The 19,298-nt window shown below is 38.8% G+C and overlaps 1 protein-coding gene across 3 annotated transcripts in view; it reads left to right on the top strand.

Annotated features, from left to right (window-relative positions):
* The window catches only part of ATXN3 (ataxin 3), a 44,392-nt gene that overhangs the window by 7,818 nt on the left and 17,276 nt on the right, over positions 1-19,298 (top strand). Inside the window, exons 5-10 of one of the 3 annotated variants that reach the window (XM_061159314.1) lie at positions 283-349; positions 2,945-3,032; positions 10,814-10,946; positions 11,289-11,455; positions 13,073-13,169; positions 14,106-14,159. In XM_061159314.1, the coding sequence (XP_061015297.1) occupies positions 283-349; positions 2,945-3,032; positions 10,814-10,946; positions 11,289-11,455; positions 13,073-13,169; positions 14,106-14,139 (586 nt within the window). In that variant the 3' untranslated portion in view covers positions 14,140-14,159. Of the gene's footprint in view, positions 1-282; positions 350-2,944; positions 3,033-7,136; positions 7,244-10,813; positions 10,947-11,288; positions 11,456-13,072; positions 13,170-14,105; positions 14,160-19,298 lie in introns of those variants that run through there. The other 2 variants (XM_061159313.1, XM_061159315.1) reach the window with 2 other exon arrangements.

Here is a 19,298-nt window from a genome sequence, read left to right as displayed (position 1 = left end):
TGTCTGTGAACATCTGTCCCCGAGCCTCCCTGACCCCTCCACGTGTGGCAGCGCAGAGCTGATCCTTGAATGGGGTGTGGTGCTGTTGTTTTTGTATGGCATCACCGATCTCCAGAGATTTATACTGTTTTGTAATTCTTAAAAAATCAGTGATTCTTAAAACTGTAAATATAATCCTAAGTCATCATAGGTCTTGTATAGTATTTTCTAATTGACAAACTAAATGAATATGATTCTAATATTTCAGCTTAATATTGCATATGTGCTTTTTCCTGTTTCTAGAAATGAAAGATCATTTATATGCAACTATAAAGAACACTGGTTTACAGTTAGAAAATTAGGAAAACAGGTAACTCTTCCCCTCCTTGCCTGTCTTTTTTCTCATTCTGTACCTCATTTGCAACTAAAGTGTAAGGGATTGGTGCCTTAAAGATGAAGAAACTCACCAGTAATGTGTATTTGTGGCCTGGTTACAATCTAGATAGATAGGACATAAGTAAAATTTCTATTTAAGACAAGACAGCCATATTTAGACATAAGTTTTTATGTGACAAAGATGTTCTGTCAGCTAACTTCTATTTTTCTTAGGTTTGTGTTAAGCATAGCAGTGTCACAAAGCCCGAAATAGTGTCCAGTATGAATAAAAATTTTCAGCCATGTTTGTTTTAGCTTAACAAGGTTATTCACATTCCAAAATGCCATGTAATACATGTGTCTACATAAATCATTTCTATTAAAAAAAAAATGGAATGTGTCTTGAGCAAGGTTTTTATAAGATCAAGAAAAGTACCAAAAGTGTTATTTTTAAAAATAATTACCAGTGGTCTTTGTATACCCAATACCATTTTTGAGACAATTTTTAATGTCCTTTTTCTCAGAATTTTGACTCTTTGAAAGAGGGTTACTGAAAACAGATGAATGTAATGAAAAAGAATGAATTATTGATACATGCAACAGCATGGATGAATCTCAAATTAATTATGCTGAGTGAAAGAAACTAGACACAAAGTACTATATACCATAGAAAAGAAAAGAAGAAAGTGAAGTTGCTCAGTTGTATCCGATTCTTTGCGACCCCATGGACTGTAGCCTGCCAAGTTCCTCCCTCCATGAGATTCTCCATGCAAGAATACTGGAGTGGGTTGCAGTTTCCTTCTCCAGGGGATCTCCCAACACAAGGATCAAACCTGAGTCTCCCACACTGCAGGCAGACTCTTTAATGTCTGAGCCACCAGGGGCTCATTATAGTGTTCCGTTTACATAAAAGCATAGAAAATGTAAACTGATCTATAATGACAGTGATTGCCTGGATGAGGGAGGCAAGGAGCAATGGATAAGGAGGATTACAAGGGGCACGGGAAACTTGGCAGTGACAAAAATGTTCACTTTCTTGGTGGTGGTGATGGTTTCATGGGTATATACATATGTTAAAACTTCAAATTGTACACTTAATATATGTGCAGTCTATTACATTTCAAGTACACTTAAATAGAGCTGTTGTTTGTTTGTTTGTTTGTTTTTTTAAATAAGCCAGTATGAAACAGAAAAGGAACTTAGGAAAGAGTACATTGAGTTAAATCAATACAAGATAATTCTGAAACAAAAGCCCTACTATTTTAAGTTTGCTGCTTAGAAGCAGCTTCATCTTAAATGGTCTCTCCTGGGTGGCAAAGAGCAAGTAAGTAAGTGTGGTTTGGTGCAGGAGAGACCCACCCAGGTAGGAATCAACCCTGGGAAAAACCAAGGCAGGACTCTCCCAAGTGTGTTTAACCTAGGGGTTTTATTTAAATATATAAAAATATGATCAGCTGTTCTTCACTTTCAAGATCTGAAGTCTTAGAGTCTGGAATTCCTTTGTATTGATTTGCATGTAAACTTACATTATTATTTTGAGAAATTTTATAAATGTTAGTTCTTCAAAATTGAATTTACACATTTCACATTATCTTTGACAAACTCAGCTTCCCTGGTAGCTCAGATGGTAAAGAATCTACCTGCCATGCAAGAGACCTGGGTTCGATCCCTGGGTTGGGAACTGCTGGAGAAGGGAATGGCAGTGCTGGAAATGTCAAATTATGGCTTATCATCTTTGGTTCTAATTTATATTTTTGATTAAAATTGTATTTTTCACTATAGACTCTTGTCTGAGGCCCCTGTGTAAAGAAAAAGATGAGAAAAATAATTATCATCTCTGGTAAAATTCACAAAAAGCATTTGGTGATGGTGCTGACAATAACTTCTGAAACTGCTCTATCTTGTGGGTTAAATTAGGATGCCCCTGAAATAGTGAACAAACGATGTTAATTACATGCAGTAGTCGTTCAGTGATCTCTTAAAAATGAGTTGGTGATTAAAAATTCTCTTCCTGGAATGTCTAGCCTTCTCACAATTAAAATATTCTGACCAAAAGTATCAGCAGTGGGAAAACTTCATAGTTGTCATTTTCCTTCCACATCAATATAATGTGATCAGGGTTTTGTTGGACTGTTCCTTTGAAAAAGATTTCATTATGGCTACAATAAGGATACTTTAAAATACTATCAGTTTCTTTTCTTTTTTGAAGGGGGGATTTAAAGTTTATGACTTAAAGCAGACTTTTAAAACATTTAATAGTGATAAAATTGCAACATTTTATTTCAGTTTTTAAAAATTGTATGATTTGGAGAAGGAAATGGCAACCCACTCCAGTGTTCTTGCCTGGAGAATCCCAGGGACGGGGGAGCCTGGTGGGCTGCCGACTCTGGGGGCGCACAGAGTCGGACACGACTGAGGCGACTTAGCAGCAGCAGCAGCATGATTTAATTACTTTTAAAAAATCTTAATTTGACATGTTTCAGTGTTTAAACAGTCTTACTAAGTTTAGATGGGTTATATCAATTCATAACATGTGAAACTTATTACTTACAATGTGCATTAACTTAAATATTGACAATTTGTTTTCCAGTGGTTCAACTTGAATTCTCTTTTGACGGGTCCAGAATTAATATCAGACACATACCTTGCACTTTTCTTGGCTCAGTTACAACAGGAAGGTAAGTAAAGACTGAACACTTTTTATTATCTTTTGAAGTAGCTAAATGAAACTGTCTCACTAGAAGTGAGTACAGCAACTGTGTAGCAACTGTCTCAATAGAAGTGAGTGTGGCTAAATAAAACCTTCTCTTTAGATGTAAGCCTAGCTAAATAAAACCATCTCTTTAGAAGTAAGTGTAACAATAGTTCTTTTGTGACAGAGGCAGGAAAATAATCTTTGTTTTACATGGTGAGCTTTAGGCTGTGATTTGAATCATCCTGCTCTTTCACTTTTCACTTTCATGCATTGGAGAAGGAAATGGCAACCCATTCCAGTGTTCTTGCCTAGACAATCCCAGGGACGGGGGAGCCTGGTGGTCTGCCATCTATGGGGTTGCACAGAGTCAGACACCACTGAAGCGACTTAGCAGCAGCAGCTCTCTTGGCATTCTTGCTGACACCTGGCCCTCCCCTGATGAGGCTGATTCCTTTGCAGACCTTCTATGTTATGGCTTTTTTGTCTTCCAGACCCCACATACCACAGAGCCAAGTGGAAGCTTAGGTATTCTTGTTCATCCTTACCCCTTTTGGGTCACTCTTCTTCCCTAAAAACTGCAGCTCCTTTGAAATACATATCACTAGAGTAAAGTCTGCCCCTTGCTCTTTTGCAGTCTTTTGAAGTCTGATCTTCCTTCTTTTCCACTGAAGATTTAAGATCTGACTCACTATCATGGCTCTACTTCAGCTCTTTTCATCATTCTTGGTGATTTCTACATCAAAAATCAGTCCAATCCAATCTCTTGCTTTTTATTTTCAAAGATCATTTTTTTCACTCTTGCTTGCCATTACTAATAACTGTACCACCTTCAAAATCTAATTATAAGCATCCTATTCTTAGACTATTGTCTCCTATCTTTATACCATATTCTCTCTGGTTTTTTCCTTTGTAACAATTCTTTAAACCATATTACAAGCCTAAACATTCCCCTTAGGTCCTTACTTCCTATATTACCCCACCTGTTTTCTGTAATCATCATTATAATTCATTATCATTCAGTGATTATCGCTATAACACACTGTTGCGCTTCTCAGCTCCTTTCTCTTTTGCCCTCCATTATACTTTTATGACAAAAATCCCAACCCTGGTTAAAATCCAGTCTTGGACTTGTCCAGTCCTTTCCCATCAGAACAGTTGAGCATGGTTAAAGATACAATATAAAATATGATCAATTTTGCTTTAAGTTTAGGATCACAAATTTCTAATGAGCCTTCAGTGCTACTTGATATCCCTACCACATTCTTGCAGTAAGCTCACCTACCACTTCCCAGGATGATGATTGCACAGCTTCTCCCTTCAGACCTCTCACCATCCCCTCCCGCTTCCTGACTCCTAGCTTATGGCCATCCTTTATATTCTACTATGGAAACAGGAGCAATTGAAAGAGAACATCCTCATTCTTCTATCAGCAGATCATCACCCTGCTTCTCTCTCTCCTGTGCTTTCAGCTACAAGAGCAGGTGAGCTGTTCCTCTGGGAACACTCTGGGGCTAGATCTCAGCTCCTCCCACGTACTCAGGATCTTTACTCCTGCTTTTGTTGCCCTACTCTCCTATGTGGTTTCCCGCTTTTATCTTATTTTCCCTACTGTAGAGAAATAAACTCTTTCTCTCCATTGATTAAAAAGAAAAAGCTTCTTTTAATGCCAGGAAACTCCAGCTGTCTCCCATTTTTACTTTCTCCTTAGAATCATCTCTAGTGTATTGTCTCCTATGCACGAACTCATTCCAGTTACATTGTGATAACCAACCTGTCACTGAAAACCCTCTTCCCAGTGTCTCCAATGATCTCCAATTTGCCAGTGCCAGTATTCAGTTCTCAGTCTTGCTTTGACATCATCTTTTTTGAGAGTATAGTTTAGTATACCCTCCTTTAAAGAGAATGAAACAAAATTTTGTTATCAAAAGTTTCAAACAAGTATAAAAGTATAGAAAACAATGTGATGGACCCTCATGTACCTTTTGCCAAACCTCAGCAAATATCTCATGGCCAGTCTTATTTTACCTATACCCTACCCACTTCTGTTTCCAGTTTATTCTAAGCAAATACTCATCATCTTAGCATCTTTGTAGATTTTTTAAATTAAAATCTTTAAAAGCAAAGACTCTTTAAAAATATACATGTAGCCACTATACTCTAATGACATATAAACATTTAATTACAATTCTTTAACAGCACCAACTAGTCAACTCAAATCTCTCACTGCCTGTTTTTGTTTTTGTTTTGTTTTTTTAAGAGCAGTGATAGCTTAGGTGAACAGTATGTTCCATTTTTTATCTCCAAAGAAGAGAATTCAGCATCAGGACTAGAGACGATGCTTCAGGCACTCAGAGCTTCCTATGGCAAAAGTTTTATGACAGTGGAAAAGGGTTAGGGAAAGCCTCTGACATGAACAGCAGAAGAGGGCAGAGAGTGCCCCACTCACGAGTCTTCAGTTAGCTCAGTCGCTCAGTCGTGACCGACTCTGCGGCCCCATGGACTGCAGCACGCCAGGCTTCCCTGTCCATCACCAACTCTCGGAACTTGCTCAAACTCATGTCCATCGAGTCAGTGATGCCATCCAACCATCTCATCCTCTGTTGTCCCCTTCTCCTCCTGCCTTCAATCTTTCCCAGCATCAGAGTCTTTTCCAATCAGTCATTCACATCAGGTGGCCAAAGTATTGGAGTTTCAGCTTCAGCATCAGTCTTTTCAATGAATATTCAGGACTGCTTTCCTTTAGGATTGACTGGTTGGATCTCTTTGCAGTCCAAGGGACTCTCAAGAGTCTTCTCCAACACCACAGTTCAAAAGCATCAATTCTTTGGTGCTTAGTTTTCTTTATAGTCCAACTCTCACATTCATTCATGACTACTGGAAACACTGTAGCTTTGACTAGATGGACCTTTGTTGGCAAAGGAATGTCTCTGCCTTTTAATATGCTGTCTAGGTTGGTCATAGCTTTTCTTCCAAGGAGCAAGCGTCTTTTAATTTCATGGCTTCAGTCACCATCTGCAGTGATTTTGGAGCCCCCCAAAATAAAGACTGTCACTGTTTCCACTGTTCTCCATCTATTTGCCATGAAGTGATGGGACTGGATGCCATGACCTTGGTTTTTTGAATGCTGTTTTAAGTCAGCTTTTTCACTTTCCTCTTTCACTTTCGTCAAGAGGCTCTTTTGTTCCTCTTCACTTTCTGCCATAAGAGTGGTGTCATCTGCATATCTGAGGTTATTGATATTTCTCCCAGCAATCTTGATTCCAGCTTGTGCTTCATCCAGCCCAGCTTTTCACGTGATGTACTCTGTATATAAGTTAAATAAGCAGGGTGACAATATACAGCCTTGACGTACTCCTTTCCCGATTTGGAACCAGTCTGTTGTCCCATGTCCACTTCTAACTGTTGCTTCTTACTTGCATACAGATTTCTTAGGAATCTGAGAAACCTTGCATACAAGTCAGGTGGTCTGGTATTCCCATCTCTTTAAGAATTTCCCACAGTTTGTTGTGATCCACACAGTCAAAGGCTTTGGCATAGTCAATAAAGCACAAGTAGATGTTTTTCTGGAACTCTCTTGCTTTTTCAATGATCCAATGGATGTTGGCAATTTGATCTTTGGTTCCTCTGCCTTTTCTAAATCCAGTTTGAACATCTGGAAGTTCACGATTCACATACTGTTGAAACCTGGCTTGGAGAATTTTGAACATTACCTTGCTAGCATGTGAGACGAGTGCAAATGAAACCAAACAAAGTTAGTCTTAGGCAAAATAGAGTGTCATAACAACTCAGCGTTTAAGGGGGGGGGAAAGTGTTATGTGACTAAGACAAAGCAACATAGGAAAAAACGTTTGTCCCTTTCTCCTCCTCAAGTGCCCCATACCCCTTTCTCCTCCTTGGGAGGAGATTCCTTGTCATCCTACCTAAGAATTAAATTCCTCAGTAGTCTTTTAAAATTTATTAGTATTTTATTTTTGGATGTGCTGGGTCTTCACTGCTACTTATGGGCTTTTGCTGGTTGTGGCGAGTGGGGGGCTGCTCTCTAGTTACAGTGCACGCCATTCTCATTGCATGGCTTCCCTTGTTGCAGAGCACAGGCCCCAGGGCACGTGGGCACAGTAGTGGTGGCGCACAGGCTCAGTCGCCCCATGGCGTGTGGAATCTTCCTGGACCAGAGACTGAACCCGTGTCCCCTGCATTGACAGGTGAATTCTTTAGTACTGGGCCACCAGGGAAGTCCTCTAATCTCCTTTTTGATTCTTCTTCTCTTTTTTTTTTAGTATAGTTAAACCAGGTTGAAATAAGGGTCATTGATTGCATTGGATTGCTGTGTCTCTAAAACCTATCTAATGGTTTCTTCTCTTTATTTTTTTTTCCTTATTCTTTTGAAGAAAATGGGTCATTTGTTCTGTTTCTCAAATTCTAGATTTTACTTGTTGCATCCTTTTTTTTTCCTCTGAGCCCTTGATGAGCAACAGACTGGTCCTTAGATCTAGAGACTTGGTCAGATTTAAGTTGATTTTGGGAGGACAGAAGACTCTTCATGGATGGTGTGGCACTAATGTCCAGTTGTCTCTCTTTTTGTGATTTGGGTAGCTGCTAATAATAAATGCCTAGTCTGTTGTTTCATTAATCAGATTTCCATCATTTCTTCATTTATTAGCTGGAGGACTTCTATACAAATAGACTTTCCTTTATCAACTATTTGGTTATCTTGAAGTATATAATTCATATAGAAAAAGCAGGATAAATATTTCTTGCCTTTTATCAGTTTTAAATATTTGCTCATAGTATCTTGTCTCCAAAGGTAACCAGTTGGTTTGTTTCTGTACTCTCATTGTAAACTAATCTATTAAAATCATAGTTCAGGGTTCCCCTTGGTGGCTCAGTGGTAAAGAATCTACGGGCCAGTGCAGGAGACACGGGTTCCATCCCTGGTCCAGGAAGGTCCCACATGCCGTGGCGTAACTAAGCCTGTGTACCCCCACTCCAGTACTCTTGCCTGGAGAATCCCATGGACAGAGGAGCCTGGCTGGCTACAGTCCATGGGGTTGCAAAGAGTTGGACACGACTGAGCCACTCACCTTGTTCTTCTTCACCACAACTCTTGAGTCTATGGTCTAGACTTGGAACCACAACTTCTGAGCCCATGAGCTACAACTACTATAGCCCATGCTCTAGAGCTGGTTCTCCACAACAAAAGAAACCAGTGCAATGAGAAGTGTACACACCACAACTAGAGAGTAGCCTCTGCTCCCCAAAACCAGAGAAAAGCCCAAGCAGCAACAAAGACCCAGCACAGCCAGAATAAATAAACCATAGTTCATATGTTTTAGTCTGTTGTAATTGCTGTTGATACTCAATATTGTTACATCCTGGATGAGTGGGAACCTTTTGAACTTGACTCTCAAGCTTTTGAAATGACCACTCTAGCCTTTTGAAGCCCTTTTTAGGCCATATAATAAGAATTTTCAGTCTTGTGTATTTCCTTCCCTTTTAGTAATGGTGATGCAAGATCACAGTCTGTGCACTGGTGTGCTTACTGCTACTAGGTTGGTTGTCATGTAGGTCTCTCCGGTTTACATGTAGGATCATTATGTTGTAACGTCTTTGATTTTATATACTTTTATCTCTTTTCTTTTATGCCTAAAACCTTTGTTCCTAACTATATCTTCCCTTTTTGAAATATTGTCTATACTACTCTTCCAAGCCACTATGCTCTAGTTTACTTCATATCATATTGGCTGCTTCTTTCAGATGCCTTTTGTGGATCTCTATCTAATGAAGTGACCAAGAGTCAGTCTTGGACAACTTCTTGACTGTGTGCCATCCCATTATTTTAAATATCATCTCTAAATAAAGTCTATCTGCCAGTAATTCCTTAGACTTTTATCTTTTGCCGAGACATCTACCCTAAACACCAAACTCCTAACTTTCTCATCTCCACTCAGAAGTCCAGAAAGCATTTCAATCTGAATAGGTTTACAAAAGACTCATTTTTTTTTCTCCCCATACTTGCTGTCCCTCAGACTTTCCATTTTCATAAGCCCCACTCTTCTTGCACATTGGTTCCTATATATTACATTGAGAAGGCAGCCTAGAGTAGTCTTTTTAAAATATAATGCACATTGTGGTATACTTGTACTCTTCAACCCTTCAGTGGCTTCCTAGCACACTTAGAATGAAATCTAATCTTGAATAAAACTCAAGATCCTCACAATGTCACCTCTGTAAAAAGCAGTTTCTGCCCTTCATGATGCTGTTCATGGAATAGCATGGGGAGCTAACATAGTGTCTCCACAACCTAGACAACAGTTTTACTGGCATAAAACCTGTTCAACCATCTGAACTCTGAGTATACTTGTCCTTGTGAAAAAAAGTGTTAAGTGTGTTATGATTTACTCTTGAGTTTTTCCATTAGTAGGCCGTTTAATCTTTTTTTAATTTCATTTTCTGTTAATGCTCATAAAGAATATCTATAATAAGCACCAAAGTTGAAGAAAATTCATGGTAGAAAAACTAAAATTGATCAAAATGACTTAAGTATAGCCCACCCTTATTCGGCTATTGTATGGAGTAGCCAGCTGAGAAAACCTTGGCTTTCCAGAATTGTATTAATTAAAAAATTACATTGGATGAATGTAATTTTTTCAAAACATGAACCACATCTTCAGCACCTTGACTAGAATTTCCAGGTCCTGTTTTCAGTTAGAAAGGGTGTGTGTCAGGGTCAGCTATTACACAGATGACTCATTTTACCTGTATTGCAGATTTTTACACACATCCTCTGATTGTATCCTCAAAGAGCGCTCTGTGGAAGGTACAGCATAATCTGTTTAACAGTTGAAGAAATCAAGACGTAGAGGGTAAAGTGATCAAGAGAGGCAGTTAGGCAACAGAAGCACCAGGGCACTAAAACCCGGGCTGTCTGAGTGCACACTCCTTGCTCTTCCTCAGTCCTTTCGTTGCCTTCCTGTTGTCCCTTATGGAGTGAGCTACTTGGTCAAGCACTGTTTTAGTATGTTTTAAGTATATTTCCATGAAAAGTGAATGTAAAGTTGCTCAGTCGTGTCCAACTCTTTGCAACCCCGTAGAGTCCATGGAATTCTCCAGGCCAGAATACTGGAGTAGGTAGTCGTTCCCTTCTCCAGGGGATCTTCCCAACCCGGGGATCGAACCCAGGTTTCCCACATTGCAGGCAGATTCTTTACCAGCTGAGCCACCAGGGAAGCCTCTTAATTATTGCCCCAGTCAGATTCTGCACAAATTACTAAGCACAAATTAGGTATGTTTCCATGTTCTTACTTAATTAGAGCCCTTTTCAGATTCAAATACTTCTCATAGTCACTCTGTGAGATGGCTATTCCCATTTTACAGGTGAAGAGGCTTAGAGGGACTTCCTTGGTTGTCCAGTGGTTAAGAATTTGCCTTGCAATGAAGGGGACATGGGTTTGATTCCTGGTTGGGAAACTATTAATAAGATCCCACACGCAACCGAGCAGCTAAGCCCACATGCCACAATGAAAGATCCAACTAAGACCAATTGAAGAAATCTATATATATGGAAGTGAGGCTTAAAGACCTTAAGTAATTTGTCATAGGCCACCCCACTGGTAAGTGTAAGAACCGTTATTTGGACCCAGGTCTTCCTCCCTCCTTGGTCTGCGGGCTTCCTGCTGTTGTGCTGCCTCTCTATCTGCTGTCATTTTCAATCAGTTTTGAATCGCTTGCTAGCTGTTGTAGATAATTTTTGCCTTTTTTTTTTAGGTTATTCTATATTTGTTGTTAAGGGTGATCTGCCAGATTGCGAAGCTGACCAACTTCTACAGATGATCAGGGTCCAACAGATGCATCGACCAAAACTTATTGGAGAAGAATTAGCACAACTTAAAGAACAGAGGTAAAGCTGGGCTTGTAGTGTTGGGTATATGATAGTATTTCATTACAAGAATTAAGTTTACATACTTACATTGAAGATGTGGTCCTTTTATTGTTGGTGGGGTTTTTTTAGACCTTTCTGTTTAAGTGTAGCTTATTGGTTTAACTTTGGATCAGTTCTCTGAATTATTTAAGTGTACTTCCCAACACAAATTCATATCACAAAAGGACCTTTGTATGATTAGACATTATCTGCAAAAAAAAAGTGTATGCTTTCAACTTACATAAACATCTTTGGTTTATAAATGCCTCTATAGCTAAAATAGAAGAACGGTCTGCAGTTATTTGTGCTTTTATTCTTTAGAGTCCAGAAAACAGATCTAGAACGCGTCTTAGAAGTAAATGATGGGACAGGAATGTTAGATGAGGATGAGGAGGACTTCCAGAGGGCTCTGGCACTAAGTCGCCAAGAAATTGACATGGAAGATGAAGAAGCCGATCTCCGCAGGGCCATTCAGCTCAGTATGCAAGGTATGGACATTCCAGCACTTACTTTATTTGTTGTTGAAGCAGTTGATTTAGATCAGTTTTAGTTCTTCTGGAAATTAATATACTATTGGTAGTTCTTTGACAGTCACTGCAGAAGCAGTAGCTATGTATAATCAGTTATTTTTTTTTAGATATTATTTAATACAAATAACTTTTGGATATTATTTAATACATGTAACTTTTTATGACTTGTGTTATATTAGGACTAGTTATATTTTTATTTCTGGCCATTCAGTTTGGTTATAATATTGTGCAAACAGTACTAAACGGAACTAATCATTGTGAGGTTAGTGGGCCCTTGCCCAGACCAGCTGTTTAAATGCATTCTAGTGGCTGTGAAGGAAGGTCTGGACAGAGACTATAAATTGATTTTACAAAACTCTGAAACTTACTGGCAGTGGAACTTTTAGCTTAAGCTCACTTTGGTGGGCTCACTCTTTTAGCTCACCACACCTCTTCCCCAACCCACTCACATCCCTCTCCCACCCCAGGGAATCCAAGTGGAGGGAAATGTCTGGGACGCTGCTCAAAGGGGCTTACTTAAAAAGTGTGACGGGTTTTCTTTTTGGGGGGAGTTGTTTTGTTTCTGTCTAATGTGAATTTGCCTTTTACTTTCTAATGAAATTACTCATCAATTGAATTCCTTAAGGATCTAAATAAAATTGGGTTTCTGTTAATATGAAGATTATCCTTTTTATGCTATATTTTATCCTGAACTGCTCATGCCTCCTGGCCACGTCTGAGTACCCTGTATGGTGCACAGGCCCATTTTGGATTAGCAGAGTCCTGCTAGGTTAGCCCAGTGGTGGACAGACACCAGCCTTATTAGTTTTAGATATTTTTGTGTACTTTACTCTTCTTCCCATGTCATTTCACAATTTGTGCAGAATCTGATTGGAGCAGTAATTTAGTAAGAACACAGAAACATACTTAAGTTGTGTCAGTACCCAAATGTTTGAAGATAGAGGAATACACAGAATGGGTTTATTTTACAATCATCCACTTTAAGTTACTTCTAGGAATTCTGTGCCTTCAAAAGTGTAGATTGATTTCTGGGACTTCCCTGGTGTGGTACATTGGATAAGAATCCTCTTTGCAATGCAGGGGACACGGGTTTAATCCTTGGTCAAGGAACTGAAATCCCACATGTCTCAGAGCAACTAAGCCCACAAGTGCTACAACTAGGGGGTCTGTGTGCCTCAAGCAAAGATTCCCCATGGTGCAAGGAAGATCCCACGTGCCATAGCTGACTCAATGCAGCCAAATAAATAAATTAATTAATTTTTAAAAAGTGTAGATTCATTTCTAATAAGAGCAAGCAAGTGTGGTGCTAGTTATTTCTCCTACCAGATGGTCGTTGAGCTTACCTCATGTCCACTGTGTCACAAATGGTAGTAGGTGTGGTTGCAGTGGGCACAGGTTAGATTGAACTACCTTATTCTGATTTTCCCTGAACCTTTCAGAGACTTTCTTACATTTACAGAATGGTACAGAATAGTTTTGAGAAGAAAACTTTTTGAAACCTCCTTCACCTAAGTATAAACACGTCATGACTTGGTAAATAAAACTGTTTTTTGTTGTGTTTTATTTGGTTTTCAGGTACTTCCAGAAATAGATGTCAAGATATCCCACAGACATCAGGTTCACATCCTACTTCAGAAGAGCTACGGAAGAAAAGAGAAGCCTACTTTGAAAAGTAAAGTAGTTGGCACCATATTAAAATTGCATATTTTCTATTTATCTTGGCTATTTTGTCTATTTGTAGACATATAGCTTTGACCTAACCATTTATTTTATTTAGAATTCTCTCCTCTTTAAAAAGACTGACTAGTGACTGACCCTATGAACATTTGAATGTAGTTTTTAAAAATTTATAGCTAATAAACTGAAATCAAATATAGTTTTAGGAGAAAACTTTGCCTCAGTACTAATTAAATTTTCATGAAATAGGGTGAAGGAAGTCTTGTAAAATTTCAGTCATCAAAAGAGAAATGGAATTGGATCAAGGCAAAAACAAAGCCCTGTGGTCCTTTGAATATACTTCTTGGTTACCTGACCAACCCTACAAAGTTCTCCTGTCAATTAATAGGAAAAACACCATTTGTCATAGGAGAACACACTCTCAAATAGCGCTGGTGCTTAGCCGCTCTGCTCGTTACCACACTGGGGGGTGCCACAGGCCCATCAGCATCGGGGGCGTGAGAGGAACTGTAACTCTCAACCATCAGCTCCTAGGACCTAACTTTGTGCCGAGCTATATAAGTGCTCTCAAAATAGAAATTTCACCCATATCATTATCCTTGCCAGTAACCGTCATTCACAGGTCTTCATCCCCTTTTCTCTTTTTTAAAGATAAAACTCCATCTTAGCATCACAAGATCTCTAATAGATGTTCACATCCTCTGATCCCAGCTCAGAGAACTAAGGCAGTGGCTGAGTCTGGCCTGTTATTTACTATATTTTCTCAATTCTAAGATGCACATATTTTCACATTTCAACATCTCTGCAATGCGGAAGACTCTTACACATCATATTTGGTAGTACTTTAGCTGTATCTAAAATGTTGGCGCATTTTACATTAGATGGTGTAATGAAGATAATATTTACCTTGTTTTCTGTTTTTTTTTTTAAGTCACAACTCAGAAGTATATGAAGGAAAGTTCTGATCAACTGACATCCTCTTAATGTGAGATATTTCTAGTCTTTATTCAGTGATAGATTAATGGATTTAATTCTGTATAAAAATCTCAAAATAGTGCTTATTAGTGCTTGTCACTCCCTTTACAATTTTAAAATTAACTTTTTTATTTTTGAAATATGATAAACTTCAAATTTATGTGCAAGTAGAGAAGCTAGCATAAAGAACCCTGATTTATCTGTTGCCCACATTTAACATACCAGCACACTGGCCATCTTGGTTTTTATGCCCCTGTCTCCCGTGCTGTTTACTCTTGTACCACCACCCCCCCACCCCAGGGTGGGGTTATTTTGTAATAAATCTAAATCATAATATTTCATCTGTATTGATTTTCATGTCTGTCTCTAAAATACATGGTTTTTTCTTAATATCACCAAATGCTTTTGTCACAAAATAATGGAATAAAGATCACATGATAATTATTAATGGTAGTTCTATAATATCATCAACTAACTAGTCAGTGCTAAAAACAGCTTTCAGTGTTTAACTAGATAAAAAATAATATTTTGGAAAATTTATCTTACAAGATATCTAAATCTAAAAAACCACAATCCTACCTTTAATAACTAATGATAGTGTTTTGACAGTCACACACTTGTAGTCACACAAATGCACGTATATTGTATATCACATGTTCCCATGATTGTGAATATTCTTTGCAAGAGGCTATGTTGTAGTTCATAAAATGTATGTATCACAATTTATGAACCTATTGATTTTTGCTGTTATAATTAATAATGCAGTGAGCAATCCTTGCATTGACTTTATGCCTCAAATCTCTCATCATTTCTTCTAATTATCCTGAAAATTTCAGATTACTAAGTTAAAGCGCAGGAACATTTTTAAAGCCTTGGTAAAGATTTCTAAACTGCTCTCCAGAACAGTTTCCAAGTGATACCTCTACCATGCTTTTCTGAGACTTTAGTTTTTTCCAGAATAAACATAGACATACTTTATAGAGAAACTGTTACATTCACAAGTACATCCAAGAAAAGGAAACCATCTTTAAAGTATAAAAACAAATCCCTCTTTTGTTAAAAAAAGTTTTTAAGATTTTTTGGATTAAAAATGTAGAACTTCCAGTAAATTAGATTTTTTATAGCACAAAGGATAATGCAGTAACTAACATTTCATAATGACTAAGTAAGTTATAACAAGCACAATGCTAGCTATAACTAATGCATATGTTCTATTCAATGTTGTGACCTTTTAAAAATGTCTGAGTCTCCTTTCTTATTGGGGGTAGTTGATTAGGTAAGAAAGTACAGTGATGGTTCCAGCTTCAGCTTCCTATTCCCTACCTCCTAGTTTGACTTTGGCAATACTAGTGGTAACTTGAGTAGACCTAGAGAATGTTTTACACAGTTGTTGCTGAGAAGAGTTAAGACCTAACTTCTTGGGGTTGCTTTTTAACTTTGGTTAGTGTTCAGAATCCTGTAGGACTCATGATTGAAGGAGCTGAGAAACTAATTTTTGCCTTTCACAGAATTCCTGATTACTAAACCTAGATGGGTCCTTGTCACAATAGCTTGTATTGTGGAGAACTTGGCTGTAAGGCTGTGGAGTCATTTCTTACTTCTGATCTTTTCCAAACTTACCCTGGTGCTAATTTGTTATTCATTGAAATTTATAGGTTGTTTTTTTTTTTTTCCTGTAGAGTATTTGAAGCTTCATACTTAATGTAGTAGCCACAGTTTAGCCACAGTGTTCATGGATTAAGCATGAAAATACTGTTGAAAGTCTACCTGTTAACAAATTTATATTTTATGAGTAGGCATTGCTAGCTGATACTTTCATAGCTGTGATATTTTTGCCCAGTGGTAATCTCCAAATCCATGGTACATATAGAACCCTGAGCAAAACTCTATTTTATCAGCTATATCATTGTGAAACCTTAATTCCCATGTTATGAACATCAAATGAGGCAGTGTATGTAAAACTGTTTTGTAAACTGTGAAGTAGCCTACGGATACACTTAGCATTATTGTCTTCTCCAGATGTAACTCTGATATGATGCTGATTCTTTCTTTCTGTCACTTAAAAGAGTGGTTCTTAACCAGGAGAGAAACAAGGGAGCCATTCCCTTCTCCAGGGGATCTTCTTGACCTAGGGATTGAACCCGGATCTCCTGCATTGCAGGCAGATTCTTTACCATCTGAGCCACCAGGAAAACCCAGTGTTTTCATAGTCATGGGTTACTGTGATTTTCTGATTACCTAATACTTGAACTACCACTTCAGTGGTGTGATGTAGTTTATCAGAGTCCAGCTTAAAAAACAGAAACTCCTTAGAGATTTTTTAAAATGTTTAACTGGAGGGTAATTGCTTTACACTGTTGTGTTGGTTTCTGCTGTACAACAGTGTGAATCGGCCATAAATATACATCTATCCCCTCCCTCCCTCTCAAGCCTCCTTCGGACAAAGCGGGCTCAGGATATCGAGTTTAAGAACACACTGCTTTAGCTGTGACCCTAGGACCAGGAAGCTGCCACCACAGTTGCCTAGACATGGGAACCTGCAGTCTGGCCCCCGCTGCTGCTGCCAGGAAGCAGGATTGTGGAACTGGCATCTCCGTGACCTTACTTGCCAGCAGAGACCCACCAAAGCTGCAGGAAGATGACTGTACCTCCTCTGCCGTGTATGTCTCAGGCGTGTGTTTAACTGGTAGCCAGACTGCTAACTTGAAAGCAGTCTAAGATGTGTAGTTTTCAGTTTTCCAGCCTTTCTCATGCTGAAGGCATGTTAGAAGGCACAGGGGGAAAGGATACTGATTTACTATTTGAATGTGTTCCATCTTACAGTGTCCCCACATAGGAAAGGTGTCAAAATACTCCAAGGCTGCCCGTTGATTTACTTCTCACTTTGAAGTAGAATGAAGGTTATCTCTCTAAAGGCACTGTCTCACCTATCACTCCCTTGCATTCTGAAATACTTTCTTGAATGGAGGAGGAGGAGGGCCTGGAATGTGCCTGACAGGATGTGCCAGGAATTCCTCGTACCTCACAGCCTGTCTTTTTCGTGGGACATTCCAGAATCAGAGTATGCTCGTGGGAGCCCACTGCCGCTGTGTCCCTTGTTAGCCAGGCTCACCAGCACCTGTGCATACATCAGTGTCTGGCTCAGAGGCCAGCAGGGAAAAACTGCAAGTGCCACTGGCTGAATTTGCCTCGTTGCTCATATTTAAAGCACAAGATTAAGAGGGGCCCTAGAAAAAAGTGTGCTATTCTATTCTGTTTTATAGTGTTGTATGTGTTAGTTGCTCAGTCATGTCTGACTCTTTGTGACCCCATGGATTGTAGCCCACCAGGCTCTCCTGTCCATGGGATTCTCCAAGTAAGAATACTGGAGTGGGTAGCCTTTCCCTTCTCCAGGGGATCTTCCCAACCCAGGGATTGAACCCAGGTCTCCTGCATTGCAGGCAGATGCTGTACCATCTGAGCTACAAGGGAAGCCCTATTGTGTTATTGGTCATTTAAAAATGCTGCTTCTTCCTGACTTCAGATTATACTAAAAAGCTACAGTCATCAAGACAGTATGGTACTGGCACAAAAACAGAAATATAGACCAATGGGACAAGATAGAAAGCCCGGAAATAAACTCATGTGCCTATGGGTACCTTATTTTTGACAAAGGAGGCAAGAATATACAATGGGTCAAAGACAGCCTCTTCAATAAATGGTGCTGGAAAAACTGGACAGCTACATATAAAAGAATGAAATTAAAATACTTCCTAACACCATACACAAAGATAAACTCAAAATGGATTAAAGACCTAAATGTAAGACCAGAAACTATAGAACTCTTGGAGGAAGACACAGGCAGAACACTGGATGACATAAATCAAAGCAAGATCCTCTATGACCCACCTCCTAGAGTAATGGAAATAAAAACAAAAGTAAAGAAGTGGGACCTGATTAAACTTAAAAGCTTTTGCACAGCAAAGAAAACTGTAAGCAAAGTGAAAAGACAACCCTCAAAATGAGAGAAAATAATAGGAAATGAAACAACTGACAAAGGATTAATTTCCAAAATATATAAGCAGCTCATACAACTCAATACCAGAAAAACAACGCAATCAAAAAGTGGGAAAGAGACCTAAACAGACATTTCTCCAAAGAAGACATACAGATGGCTAACAAACACAAGAAAAGATGCTCAACATCACTCATTATTAGAGAAATGCAAATCAAAACCAAGAGATACCACCTTACATTGGTCAAAATGGCCATCATCAAAAAGTCTACAAACAATAAATGCTGGAGAGGGTGTGGAGAAAAGGGAACGCTCTTGCACTGTTGGTGGGAATGTAAATTGATACAGCCACGATGGAAGACGGTATGGAGCATTCCTTAAAAAAACTAGGAATAAAACCACCATATGACCCAGCAATCCCACTCCTAGGCATATACCCTGAGGAAACCAGGGTTGAGAAAGACACATGTATTTCACTGTTCATTGCAGCGCTATTTACAACAGCTAGAACATGGAAGCAACCTAGATGCCCATCGACAGATGAATGAATAAAGAAGTTGTACATATACACAATGGAATATTATTCAGACATAAAAAGGAGTGCATTTGAGTCAGTTCTGATGAGGTGGATGAACCTAGAACTTATTATACAGAGTGAAGTGAGTCAGAAAGAAAGATAAATATCGTATTCTAACGCACGTATATGGAATCTAGAAAAATGATTCTGAGTAATGTATTTACAGGGCAGCAGTGGAGAAACAGACATAGAGAACAGACTTATGGACACGGGGAGAGGGGAGCAGAGGGTGAGATGTATGGGGAGAGTAACATGGAAACTTACATTGCCATATGTAAAATAAGTAGCCAATGAGAATTTGCTTTATGGCTCAGGAAACTCAACTAGGGGTTCTGTATCAACCTAGAGGGGTGGGATGGGGAGGGAGATGGGAGGGAGGTTCAAAAGGGAGGGGATATATGTACACCTATGGCTGATTCATGTTGAGGTTTGACAGAAAACAACAAAATTCTGTAAGGCAATTAACTTTCAAGAAAAAAATAAATTTAAAAAAACAGTAAAAAAAAAAAAAAAAAGAAATACCTTAGAGGGTGAGGTTGATAAAAAACAGAAAGTATCATTCATTAACCCATTAAAGA

This window comes from Dama dama, chromosome 13 (assembly GCF_033118175.1).
Source record: "Dama dama isolate Ldn47 chromosome 13, ASM3311817v1, whole genome shotgun sequence".
NCBI classification, from domain to species: Eukaryota; Metazoa; Chordata; class Mammalia; order Artiodactyla; family Cervidae; genus Dama; species Dama dama.
This window is presented reverse-complemented; position numbering and strand designations above follow the sequence as displayed.